The 12,502-nt window shown below is 41.1% G+C and overlaps 1 protein-coding gene across 3 annotated transcripts in view; it reads right to left on the reverse strand.

Moving 5' to 3' along the window:
* Positions 1-12,502, reverse strand: part of EPG5 (ectopic P-granules 5 autophagy tethering factor) — a 59,644-nt gene that overhangs the window by 2,447 nt on the left and 44,695 nt on the right. For all 3 annotated transcript variants that reach the window (XM_075410835.1, XM_075410834.1, XM_075410836.1), the window contains 10 exons: positions 12,375-12,450; positions 11,370-11,473; positions 10,292-10,467; positions 9,387-9,572; positions 7,034-7,243; positions 6,755-6,899; positions 4,618-4,860; positions 3,549-3,768; positions 1,847-2,062; positions 750-864 (listed from right to left, as the gene is read on the reverse strand). In XM_075410835.1, coding sequence (XP_075266950.1) covers positions 750-864; positions 1,847-2,062; positions 3,549-3,768; positions 4,618-4,860; positions 6,755-6,899; positions 7,034-7,243; positions 9,387-9,572; positions 10,292-10,467; positions 11,370-11,473; positions 12,375-12,450 — 1,691 coding nt within the window. The remainder of the gene's footprint in view (positions 1-749; positions 865-1,846; positions 2,063-3,548; positions 3,769-4,617; positions 4,861-6,754; positions 6,900-7,033; positions 7,244-9,386; positions 9,573-10,291; positions 10,468-11,369; positions 11,474-12,374; positions 12,451-12,502) is intronic.

The following is a 12,502-nucleotide window of genomic DNA, read 5'->3' on the forward strand; positions in this document are numbered from 1 at the left end:
GTTGGCAGTACCAGCCAGGGCAAATGCTGGAAATCCGTCGGAACAAGTTTCATTCGTTTCTTAGAGAAGAAAAACAAGTTGTACCAAGCAAGTTACTTTGCTTTGGTTTCTAATCAATTCGTCCTTCCTCTCCTCATGCACTTACTGAAACAACAACAGGGTCAGTGCACATGCTAAAGAAGGAATGTCTACTTGTCATAGGGCTTTTAAGCCCTGATCTCACATAAACAAATGCTAGCCTGAATGTAGCCCCGCCTTATCACTGAAAAGCAGGGCAATCACAGCAGCATTGTTTTTTCCCCTGTTTGTTTTAAACTCTGTCTACCTGCTGTGTTCCAAAGTATCGGAACTCAGGGTTTACAGACCTTTTCAGTGTACAAGATTAGAAACCGATGCCTTGGTATTATACACAGAAGGCGATATGAACAGTTGTGCCTAGGACCACTTCAGGTTAGGGCTCAGACACACAGTCCTCCTCTGTCTCTGGCAGATTCCAAGGTAGTGCTGTGATGCACAGCAATACCACACACAAGTCTGCGATGCACCCCCCCTCCCCGAGAAGGCAAATGAGAACAACAAGCTATTTCTAAAAGTCAGAATTTAGAGCCTGGTGTAAAGCAGCAGCAAAAAAAAAAAAAATACTTGATGGCATTCAGCACCAAACAAAATCAACAAGTTGAGAGCAGGATTTAGCTTGAGAGCAAGGATGCAGAGGGCATGTCAAGCAGCCAGCAACTGGCACACGCTACCTGCTGTGCCTTCTGGGACAGCGTCGGCTCTGACCCCGCTTTCAGGCGGACTTGACTCTCTGCAGGAATCTGCACCAAGAGGAAGGCAGACAAACTGCGGGCAACCACCCGAAACCTTGCACAGGGAACAGGACAGAGAGAGAAGGTGGTATCAGATTCACATGTCCTCAACAGCACATAAACTGGAAGTTCTATCCCATGAGATATCTCTTGCATGAGCAACACAGTAAAGACTTTAGAGGATCTTTTTCAATGCATTAGAAAAAAATAAATTACTTCAATATATACACAATAGGGTAATCATACATACTAAAGGATAATATAACACCACACCTACGAAATGTTACATCTGCTCCAAGCTCAGCTGAAGCCTCGAGGTCACAAACAACACGCTGCTTCATTTCACAGCCTTTGAAATATTCTTATCACTCAAATCAAAGGATCAGTTAAACAAGACTAAGATTTCAGGGCATTTTCAACAGGATTGCATCCCAGAAGGTCTTTATAGACACAAGATTACGTTCAGGTGCTGTGCTGAACTGGTGTTTCACAAATATTTACGTTTCTTGCCATTCTTTGCACAGTGAACTTGATTTTAATACCTAACAACGAAACTTAGTGTCTCTCTTTAGAGGGGTAAAGCGAATAATGAGCAAACATGTACTTCTCTGAGTTTCTCTTAACATTTCCAACACCTCAAGGTTAAGACTGAAAAGGCAACGTGCATGTGATCTTACAAAGTTCTTGAGAGGTCAACTGGAACAGTTTTCTGTCTACAGAACAGGTGGAAGTATTTTCCTCTAATAAAGAGTCTCCCTACAATCTTTGCTGGAGATGGACATCGAGCGAGAATCACTACTGAGTTTTCTTTCCTTTCCCACCCCAATCTTTGCAGAAGTTCATATTCACTCCTTAACCAGATTAAAACACTCACTACATTTTTTTCCCCGTGATAGACCCAAACAACTTCATAGATTTGGGGACAGCCTGGATTCAGAGCATCTTTTTGACATTGCACTGTTCAGTCTGGATCCAGGCTGCAGTTGTATTAGCATAATGACTCAAACCAATTAACTTACAGCACCTTCAACCCTTACCTGGGTGACAAAGGAGACCTCCTGCCTAGCCCAATAGCACCAAGTATTCCAGAAGTCAGTCTCTCCTCAGCCAGCTGACTCTGCCTGCCCTGGATTGACAGCAGTGTCCGAACAACAGATTCAATCAGAATGGTGTCGTCTTGCTCCATCTGAATCAAGGATAACTGCATGGCTTTATGCCACCAGAGAAACAGCTTTGCCTCTTCCTTCGCTGAGCTTTAGATAAGATTTAAAGAATAAAACAACACAAAAATACAAATTTTTAAAAAAGTGTCAGATGCACAGGTTAAGAAGTTTCTATCTCTCCCCATTAGGCCCATGAAGAATTCACATGGTTAAAGACAACTAATCTTACTATACAATAACTATACTACCCCACCAGTTACTATGCTGCTGTAACTGCTGTCATTATGGATTTAATGCAGACATCAGCTGGCAGGTTTTAAGGGCCTGTAAGAGGACAAAGAACAATGCTTCCTTTTAAGCTTTACAATTGAGAATAAATGATATTGCAGCCAGAAGTGGATTTGAACTCGTCTAAGACTTAATATAAAAGGAATGAAGCTGTATCTCTACTCTTTTTTTTTTTAATTTACTTACCAATAAAACACATTTTAGGAAGCACTAGCTGTCGTTTCCACGACAATTTAGACTTTTAATATCATCTTCTAGAAAAGGAAACGTTGAAGTTTTTTTGTTGAGCAAAGCACAAAACAAAGTTCCCCCTATGATATTTTTAATCTTTCCCCAAATAGTTTGCAGCTTAATCCAAGAAGCTCAGATTTTCCACATAAAGCATCAGCACGAGTTTCCTGCATCAGACTACCCTCACGCTGCTCCGCCCAGTCATCTCCCATCCCAGGCACCCTCAGCTTTGCTATTTAGAGCAAGGTTTAATTTGCTGTGTATGGTGGCTTTGTTGTCTCCTTCACACTCTGGCAATCAAATTAGTATGGTACCTACACCAGTGAAAGTATTCTTTGAATTTCAAGAAAGAGTGGGAATATACATTTTACCAAAATGTTCTTTCACAGCAAATATCAACATTATTACGGAAAAATATTCACCACATTTGCCAAATTCTGGCAATTTCAGCAACAAATGCCAATACAGCTGTTACATACTTTAACTACAAAGTATTATCATTTCATCCCCAGAGCTATCCATCCTTTCCCCAAAGAACGCTGTTATCTAGTAAGCTGTTTTACAGGGATGCAGGCCCCCAACTCTGGGCACTCCACCAGATTCACGGGGTTCAGATTTGGTTCAGAGCTGCTGAACAGTCCCCTTTGCGCAGCTCTGAACACCAGGTCTCCCAGTGTCCAACTGAGTATTTAGCACGTAACTCATCCCACCTAGTGGGCATTCCAGAAAGTGGGATTTAGGCTTTGCTTAAAGTCATTTTAGTAGAGTGCAGATCCAGGCTGTCATTAAAATCAAGCTTCTCTGACTCAAAACAGATGAAAACTGCACCAGAAGCATTGAGGTAAATAAAATTCCCTCTTCTGTTTAACCACAACAACTGTTTGTATTAGCACTGGGGCTGGGCAGACTCCATAACAGTGGATATAGAACCACTAGTCGTTTCACCCAGCAGCCTGGTGAAATCAATTTAATTAACCTGGCCACCTAATTATACCAGCTATACAACCACAGCCTTATTTAAAAGTCCAGGCAGATTCAGAAGCCTCAAGCTTCATACCTCGGGTACACTTGCTCCAGCCACTTGCTGATGGTTAGCAGGATCTTCATCTCATTGGTAAGAGTTTGGTCAGTGTTCAGGCATTGCAGCAGGTAAACATACAGGGTCAAATAGCTTCCCAAAGACAGGCACTCCTGCAGGAAATCTTCCATGGTTAGCTCAGGAACTTGAAGGGAGGCCAGTATAGGGCCCCAGCCTAAATCCTGGTGGTAAGGACTATCTATAAAGAAAACAAAAGGACAGAACAAAGAGTATGTGAATAAGCAGCACTTGGTAAAACCTTAGAACTGGAACTACTTCACTGTATTCGTTTAAATTACAGAATTTGGGTCATTTTAGCTGTTTTCCAGGTGATCAATTTGTCACGCAACTCTGACAGAGAGAAAAGAAAAAATCCACTATCAAAGAGCATCTCCTTGAGGTCGAGGCAAGATATTTTCCCAGCACTGTCACGCTTAAATTTAAAAATTTTAGCAATGGAATTTTAAATATCTCCTTCAAATGTACTAAAATCTGATCACATAGAAGGTGGAAGAAACCAATATCTAGTTGCACAAGGATTACTGGAAAAGAAACCCCCACCCCAAAAAAAACCACACCACACAACAGAATTACAGAGTTTTACCAACTAAAAGCTTTTTGGTTTTTTTGTCTTAAATTAGCCTACAGAATGCTACAGGAGGGGGCATAAATATCTATTTTGTTCTCTTGGGATGATTCTTTTTTAAAGAATCCTCTCCTTTAGCTGGAAAAACAGCAACCATTACAGAGCAAATCAGTCTTCAGAGACAGATACAGCTCTTAAGAGTATAAATGATTAGAGCAACTGAAAAACCCAAACCACAGTGGCCTATCTTTTTTGCATCTAGATACTACAGCACGTACACGTGAGACAGCTGGGAGCCATCAGACACACAGAAAGGAACTCTGATTACGGAAACGTGATTAAAACCCAGTTCCAGTACTGGGCAGCGTGAAGCTATAAGGATTCCAAACGATTTGTATTTAATGGGCGTCCAAGTCTGACCAAAGTTTTGGGGACAAGCAGCAGAAGACGAGGGGCTCCTACCTCCATTGAAATAAGCAGTGATACAGGCTTCTGTCGTCTCTGCCATGTGTCGCACCGAGGCCAGGCTCTGACACGCTGCTGTGAGAAGAGGCATTGCTAGCAACCCGTGCACTTTTCTTTCAATCCACTTTCGTAAGCTCCCCCGTAGCGACTCGGCTGTCGTAACGCTAGAATTGTTCATCATCATCAGCGTTTCTGTAAAGAGGCTGCTGAGGGCCATGTGACGTGTTTGCAGATCTATATCTGCAAGTCAGAAATACGAAAACCATTTCAGTAAACAGACACTAGAACCCAAATTCAGCTTCCCCACTGAACCCTTTCTGTAGATACTGGGAAAAGGCTCTTGCTCATTACACACCTCAGTTCCCTGCCTGTACTTATGAAGCTGCAATGAGACACTCATTCCTCACAGCCTCTCCCCCTAATGAGACAGTTCATCATTCATTAAACAGAGAGACAGATAAGACTGTACAGCAGAGTACGTTGCAGCCCATCTTTCACCTAGGGTCTTGTGCCATGACTACAGTGCAAATAAATGGAATGATACAGCACATCCACACTCTCCAAGAAAACGAGGGCGTTAAAACACAGTTTAAAGCACAGCTTAGAGTGAAACAACCAAGATTTTGGACGATTCAATTTGAAATATGACCGAGATGAGACCTGAAGTGTTGCAGCCCTCTCGTGCATTACCTGTTAATCCCAGTGTTCAGCCCCAGAATATTTTCTTTTTAAACCATTCTTGGCATTGACTGAACATGTTCTCATAGGCTGTCTGTAACCGTACCCCCAAAGCACAAGCGTTTCCTGCACTTGGCTCTACTAACTGCAGAGTAGACCTTTTAACATATTGACGAAGAGAAACCACCATTGTTATAAATTTTCAAGCAACATCAGGCATTCTAGAAGGAAAAATTTCAACTGGTTAAGAAGAAAAGTTGTGCAGAAAGAGTGACTAATCACTGGAAAAACACTGTGCAAAGAGGCTGAGACCTCTGCGCTTGTAGGTATTTGGAAGCTCACCGGCCAAGGCCCTGAACAACCTGATTTAACGTTGAAGTTAGACCTGGTTTGGGGAGGAGGCTGGACTACAGGTCTCCAGAAGTCCCTTCCAAACTGAGCTATTCTGTCTGTATCTACCTATTAGGAGAAAAAAAGAAAAATAAAACAAAACGCCCCAAAAGTCACCTGTCATGGCACAGCTGCCTAGTAATGTAAATATCATAAATATCTCTTACCACAGACCAACCAAGAAAGATGAAGCTAAATCTGACACATGCCACTACCTCCCGGTCACTTAGCATCAGCGATCCTCCTGCACTCCACAGCCTGGTTAAGCAGCACAGACCATCCTCTTTCAGCTCTAACACACACAAGCGTGCACAGGGGTTCATGAAACGGAGTCGCTCCTCTTGCACCAGAGCTCTTCCCTCCTCCAAAACTTCTCAGCTATGAGGAGTGTTGGCAGTAACACTTTCTGCTCACCCTTGTTAGCACACAAGTGTTGGTCACGGTCAGGCAGAGACACAGCTCCTGACAAGTGTTTCGGTACAGTACAGCAAGAAGATTGATCTCACCTGAAGTTTGAGTTTGACAGAGGAAGCTCAGGATGGTACTAGTACTAAAACTGAGATCAATATAAATGCTGTGGCTGTGGACACACCGTAATACTAGCGTGCATCAGTGTAATTCTCCTACTTCAATATAGTCAGTTTTCCCAACTGTACAACAGTTTAGAATCCTGTCTTAAAGCCCAGTCCTTCAGGACCAAAAGAGTGTATTTGTGTCATCCTTCCTTTTTTAAAAGATGCAAAAGCCAAGTAAGAGTAAAAAAAAAAAATATTAAAAAACTAGACAGCAAAGAAAAGAATCCCTCAAACCCCCATGTATTTGTCAGTTTCACTCACAGTATAACCCCTGCTTTGTCTGCTGGTCCTGTCACTCCTGACATTCGTGTTTTTGTTTTGTGCTAATATACCGCCCATACATGCACCTCAACGCAGCATGCCTTGCTGCCCATGAGGGAGACATTACAGTAATGCAAGTAATTACGTAGTGACAGATGTTCAACAATGCACATAGTACGATAAAGGACCTTCACAGTTTAAAAGTAATTTGCCATTTCTCTAACACAAACCTGGTGGATTAAAGATGACTACATCATCTAGCAACTTGGACATTTCTTGTTCCAAAACTGCAAAAGTAATCTTTCCACTTTGTTCTAAGGTGCTGAGAAATTGAACCACCTGGTGAATGTAGGCTCGGCACTTCAGTGTTGCATCCTGTTAACCAAAATTAAAATCAATTAGAAAAAAAATCCTGCCTAGAACTCTTTCCACACTCTATAATACACAAAAGCAGAACATTGCAAATGACAAGAACTGCTCAGAGGTACCACAGAACCAGTTCAACTTACTAGGTGGATGTGACTATCTGAAGATGCACCAAAGCCTGCTGAGATTTTCAGGAGCTTCACTATCAGTTCAGCTGCAGTATCCTTAGCAATGATCACAGAGGGAGGGTAGTGACTGTTGCAGTAGCTGATGACGCTTTGGTAAGACGAAATGCCCACAAGCTGCCAAGGAAGGGAGCTGGTCTGTCCAAGCAGATTTATGAGTGGTGATTCCTGAAGATTTGAAGACATCAGTCTAAGCTCCACCTTCTTCGCTGTTTTAAATTAATATTCACAGTACTCAATATTGGAACGAAGCCCAGACTCTAAAATTTGAAGGAGATGGAGCAGAAACCCCACAGAAACAGATGACCACTGGAAGTCGGGCTGAAAATCAACTCCTCATTCAAGCAGCAAGCCAATGTATGTATGTCATCTCCAGCACACACCTAACAGTACTCGGGCTGCTGCAGCAGCTCTAATCAAGCACAAAAGTCAGTGAGAGACATTAAGACTTGACACGTAAACACATAAAGACAGCTAGAAAGAAATGGTGACCCTGCAAGGTAAAGTCACTTCATCAGAGGTTTAAAAAAGGTATTAAAAAAATTATATTACAAAAATGATCAAAGTTGACAGTAGATCCAGGGACAGAAGCCAGGTCTCTCAATTTTCCATTCAGTGACTCATCTCCAAACCCGGAGGACTCCTCAAGCACTTCTCATAAATACCATCCTGAACAGTGCAGCAGCCTGCAGCGTCCAACTCGCACAGGCAATGCAGATGGAAAAGTCACTCTGCCTACAAGCAGCTGAGAGTCTAGCCTCAGCTACCACCACCCTTCTCTCAAGGGTTCGTATAGATCTGCAGCCCAAAAGGGGCCTCCCTGGACATCGAGCGGCACCACATTTCTACACGGACAGAACGAACAAATACTGGAATTTTGCCAACTGCCAACACAACTAAAGACTGTAAGGATCCAGAACTAACCCAAATTAGACTACAACAACAAGAATGCGACACTGGTGCATCAAGTACTTCTCAAGTTGCTCATGCACTGGAACACAGGGCTGAGAAAGTTTGAGATTTAGGTCAAGGTGTCACAGGAGCCTTCTGGGAGGTAAAACACAGGTGACAGCAGTCAGTTAAACACACTGCTGGAGGCTAGGAGGAAATTCCTGAGGCTGACTCATACAACGTACACACAGGTATCTTTTGAAGCTTGAGAAGCTTCTGATAAGCAGATTCATTCAGGTCAAAGCACGTTAATGCCAGTATTTTTCCTAAGCTAGGATACAGTGTTGATCAAAGGCTGCTGGTGACAGCTTGACACAACATCACATAATGCCTCAGAGGAAATGAAAAGCAGAAGTTGCTGCAAGTGACAGAAAGCTGCTAGATGTGAAACGGGACTTCTTGAAGAGTCCTCCAGAAGCAATGGACTGAATCAGACTGTGACAGACTTACCCACACAGAGCTCTTAGCAAAAGCAACGTTTGAAAAGTTCATCCTAAGACTCAGTGTTTCTCTTTCCTATTACAACAATTCAGAAACAGTGGCATGTAGCCATAAATGGGAAAAGCGCTGAGAATCAGAGATTATGAAATCCCCCTTCAGAGCAAGGGAACAAGAAAACTCAACCTAAGATTCAACAGATGAAGTAAACTGCCCCCAGGAACTCATCAGTGACAAGCTTCTTGAAGGTGTATCTGGCCTACAAGATGTTGTTATATCACTGTGACTTGTCATCACATCACACTGAGATAGGGCGCATTTTATGGTAAGAAATAAATGTTTGCAAAAGCAGTCCTGAGTGAGGACTGAGCAACAGGTATTCATAACTTCTGAGAAGACATGTTCAAGCATAAATATTTTCCTTTTAGACAGCTTATCAAAATATAAACCATGATTTCAACCATGTCAGACAGAGACAAGAAAGCTACACTGCGCAGCACTCCATACTTAATGACAGGAAAAAACAACTGCACAGTAGCTTTACATAACAATAATAATTTTTTAAACACTAATGAAACTAATATACATACTTGTTCTTTCCAAATCCAGTGTCATTTTGTAACTCCAGCAAACTCTCTGTATTTTTTTTGCTTACTCTTCACAACACTACTGGGTCACAGCACCTACAGAAGCTTATTAAAATGAACAGCTGCTCTCCTTTTTTCACACAAGTTATACAAAATGCCTCACGTAAGGAATTAGTCTTAGCCATCTCTGGAATACTATTTCGGGTATTTTACCTATGCAAAAACCACTTCCAAATTAATCATTCTGCAAGTTAGAAAGGAGTCGTATCCTGCACCCTTGCTAGCAAATGATTACTCTTCTAAGACAGACAGGTATGAACATTTCCAAAAATTACCTCTTTGCCTATAAGTTGTTCCTCCTTTGCCAACAGGACCATCATATACAGCAAACAGACAATCATGTTGTGAGTCTGAGGATGTGGGTTGGGATTCCAGGCATCAGAGAGGACACTGACCCAGTTTATTTCACACAAAACGTAACCCAAGAATAAGAAACAACTCTTGGGGCTGCCTCTTTCAATCTAGGAAGGAGAAAGGAGAAAAGACAGGCACATAAAACAACGTAAGATACAAATACTTTCATATTTTTCAACTCCTTAGCCAGCTACAGACCCACAGCAGCGTTTTAGGTCAGAGGAGCAGACAGATGCCACTTCTCCATCATTTTGCCCCCCACAGAAGAGTTGCAGACAACTTTTTAAGCCTCTCAAACAAACTAGTACAGAATACCAAGCTACCGCAGATCAGAAAGTAATAATCTATTACAGACTCTTCGCTGCATGATTGCATCCATTTCTCATCACTCTAAGAGAAACTGAGAAACTCTAAGCCTGTTCAGAACTGCATGAAGAGCTCATCCCAAACAGGTAAGTGGTAAATCCTGGAGCATTTCCATACCTATCTGCAGGTTTACATGATCTCAGACAACTTGGAAGTGAGAATGACATTGCAATAGTAAAATATTTTAACTCTAACTAAATACATATTAAATATGTAATAAACGAGATATTTAGATAGAGCACTGACAGATTACAAAGACTGCCTGTTTTATAGCTCCCCACAACATCATCTAAAACTCATCAGCACTCCTCCACAGAAAAATCAATCACAAAATGAGCACCTGTGAATGCTACCAAAAACTTCAAAAGCTTCTTTGCTAAAACAACTGTCTCCAGCTATCCAGTTACTTTCAAGGGCGACACTGATTATAAACTTAATTCAACAGATGCCACGTACTCACTTTAAAGAACTCTTCCATAAGCATCTGGTCTGGATGCATGTCCTTCCATGGAAGCCTTCTGAACTCAGTATGCAACGTATAGAGAATAAACTCTGGCATTCTGGGGGCTGTGCAACATCCACAGTAATGCATTAGATGTAACCAGAGAGCCCCATGGTGGCTTGGCAACAGCTTATCTAGATTCAAAGAAAATCGCTGAATTAACAACAGAACAAAAATTCAAGGAACTCTTCATTACAGAAGGAAGTTGAATTTCAAAGACAAAAAAACATAAGTGCAAGTTACAGTAAAATACATTCGTCAAAGAAAAAAAAAATTGTACATTACGCTTTTAGAATTTTTTTCCTCCAAATCAACAAGTGGGAAATGTATCATTTCACACCCTTCCTCGATCTTTTGCAGAGTTTCTGGACAATAATCTGAAGTTATAAAATACTCCTTCCACACAGAACTTCATTGCTTTTATTTTGGGTTGGTTTGGGTTTTTTTTACAAAGATCTTATGTATCCCGAATTTTATAAAATACACAATAATACGTTATTTTTAATTATTTATTTTCACAAGATAAGTTTGAATCTGATTCATCCCTAAAAGTTGTTAAGAGGTATTGTGCAATTAATTTTTTCCACTCCTATGTCTAACTACACATTCGGCACGACAAGCAGTGCTATATAGGAGCTCGAAATGGTTAGTTCTGGAGACGAAATTACCCCGAGGCTCGCTGCTGAGACACTCGCATTGGTCACTGTGACATGCTACCGCGTGTGTGGTATGGGAACAACACGCAGCCTTGGAATGAAGTCATGCACTTCTCATGACAGCTCAGATTGTTTTGCTTTCCTTCACATCAACTTTGTCATCTGACAGATCTGCATCTATCAATTATCTTATCTACTCTTGCCAAGGAAAACAGCTGTCTTTTAAGGATGAAATAAAGAAAAGCTCCTGGTACCACCCCAGTGGTCATAGCTTGGCTAAAAGTTCGTAACAAACAAAAACCCCTCATCCCATCTGTCAAAAATCTTTTTTGGTCTGATTGAACAGAAAGTGTCACTGCATTAAAACAGAGTGGACCCACCTTTAAAGCTCTCGTGCAAAAGCTTGATGCAATCTGTAAACAATCTGACCACAGTGGAAGACACCGGAGAGTCACTCTCTAACCAAGGGTAGCAGGGCTGGTTTCTTAAAAGATGAAGAGAAACAACACAAATTCCAGTGCCGATTTACCCAACCATAAACAGAACATAAACACTTAAAACAATTTAAATATTCTAAAGCATAGTAAATCAATATAGTAGGTAGCACACAGTAAATGAATATAGTAGGTATCAGCAGTTCTTTCATTCAAACTCAACCCTTTAGGACAGCCTGTTTCTTCCTTAGAAAAGGTACATATTTTAACTTCACACTGAAGATTCATGATAACATTGAGTAAGCAGAGATTACTTGTGTGATCATTTACAACCGAATTAAATACCGTAACACAGGAATTTCTGAATGACAGCATATACCAGCTGCAGGCAGCCTTCTGATTGTATGCTGGAGATGTGCTCAGAGCTCAGAAAGCTTTTGGCTTCAGAAGTCAAATTTGAGTGTATAACATTACAAATATCTCTCCAAGTGAAGACAGAGATACACAAGACCATCATATGACTGATGTGGTCCAAGGTTTCTTTACATACCACTGGCATTTGGGGTTCTATTTATTTGGATCTTTTGTTTTAAACTAAAGAGTAATCAGCATTATGGAAGCTGAAAAAAGGAACCTCAAATATAAATTTGAGTGATTCCAGAACTAAGCGCAATCCACATTTTTCTCATCTCTGCTTCCTGACCAGAGCTTGGTTATATTTCTTGTATCTAAAACAATTACTCAATCCGAGTCTCGGAAAATTTGGCTTAAGGAACTCATGAATTAGTTCCGTAGTTAAGGATATGACAAAAGTCACAGCTATTTAATGGAAGGTCACAACACAATCATGAATGAGAAAAAAAAATATCAAAAAACAATGAAAGCCATTCTTCTAGGGTTAAAGTCCTTACTTTCGCAAAAACTCATTCAATTTTGGAATGCATTATATACCTTGCATCTTCCTTATCCAAGACGAGTATCCACGGTTTAAAGAGTCCAGCAATGACTGAATACAAGGACTGCAACGCTAGAAGAAAATAAAAGATGCATGGTGCTTTTTTCCTCCCTCAAACTAGCAA

The sequence above is a fragment of the Opisthocomus hoazin genome, chromosome Z (assembly GCF_030867145.1).
Source record: "Opisthocomus hoazin isolate bOpiHoa1 chromosome Z, bOpiHoa1.hap1, whole genome shotgun sequence".
Lineage (NCBI taxonomy): Eukaryota > Metazoa > Chordata > Aves > Opisthocomiformes > Opisthocomidae > Opisthocomus > Opisthocomus hoazin.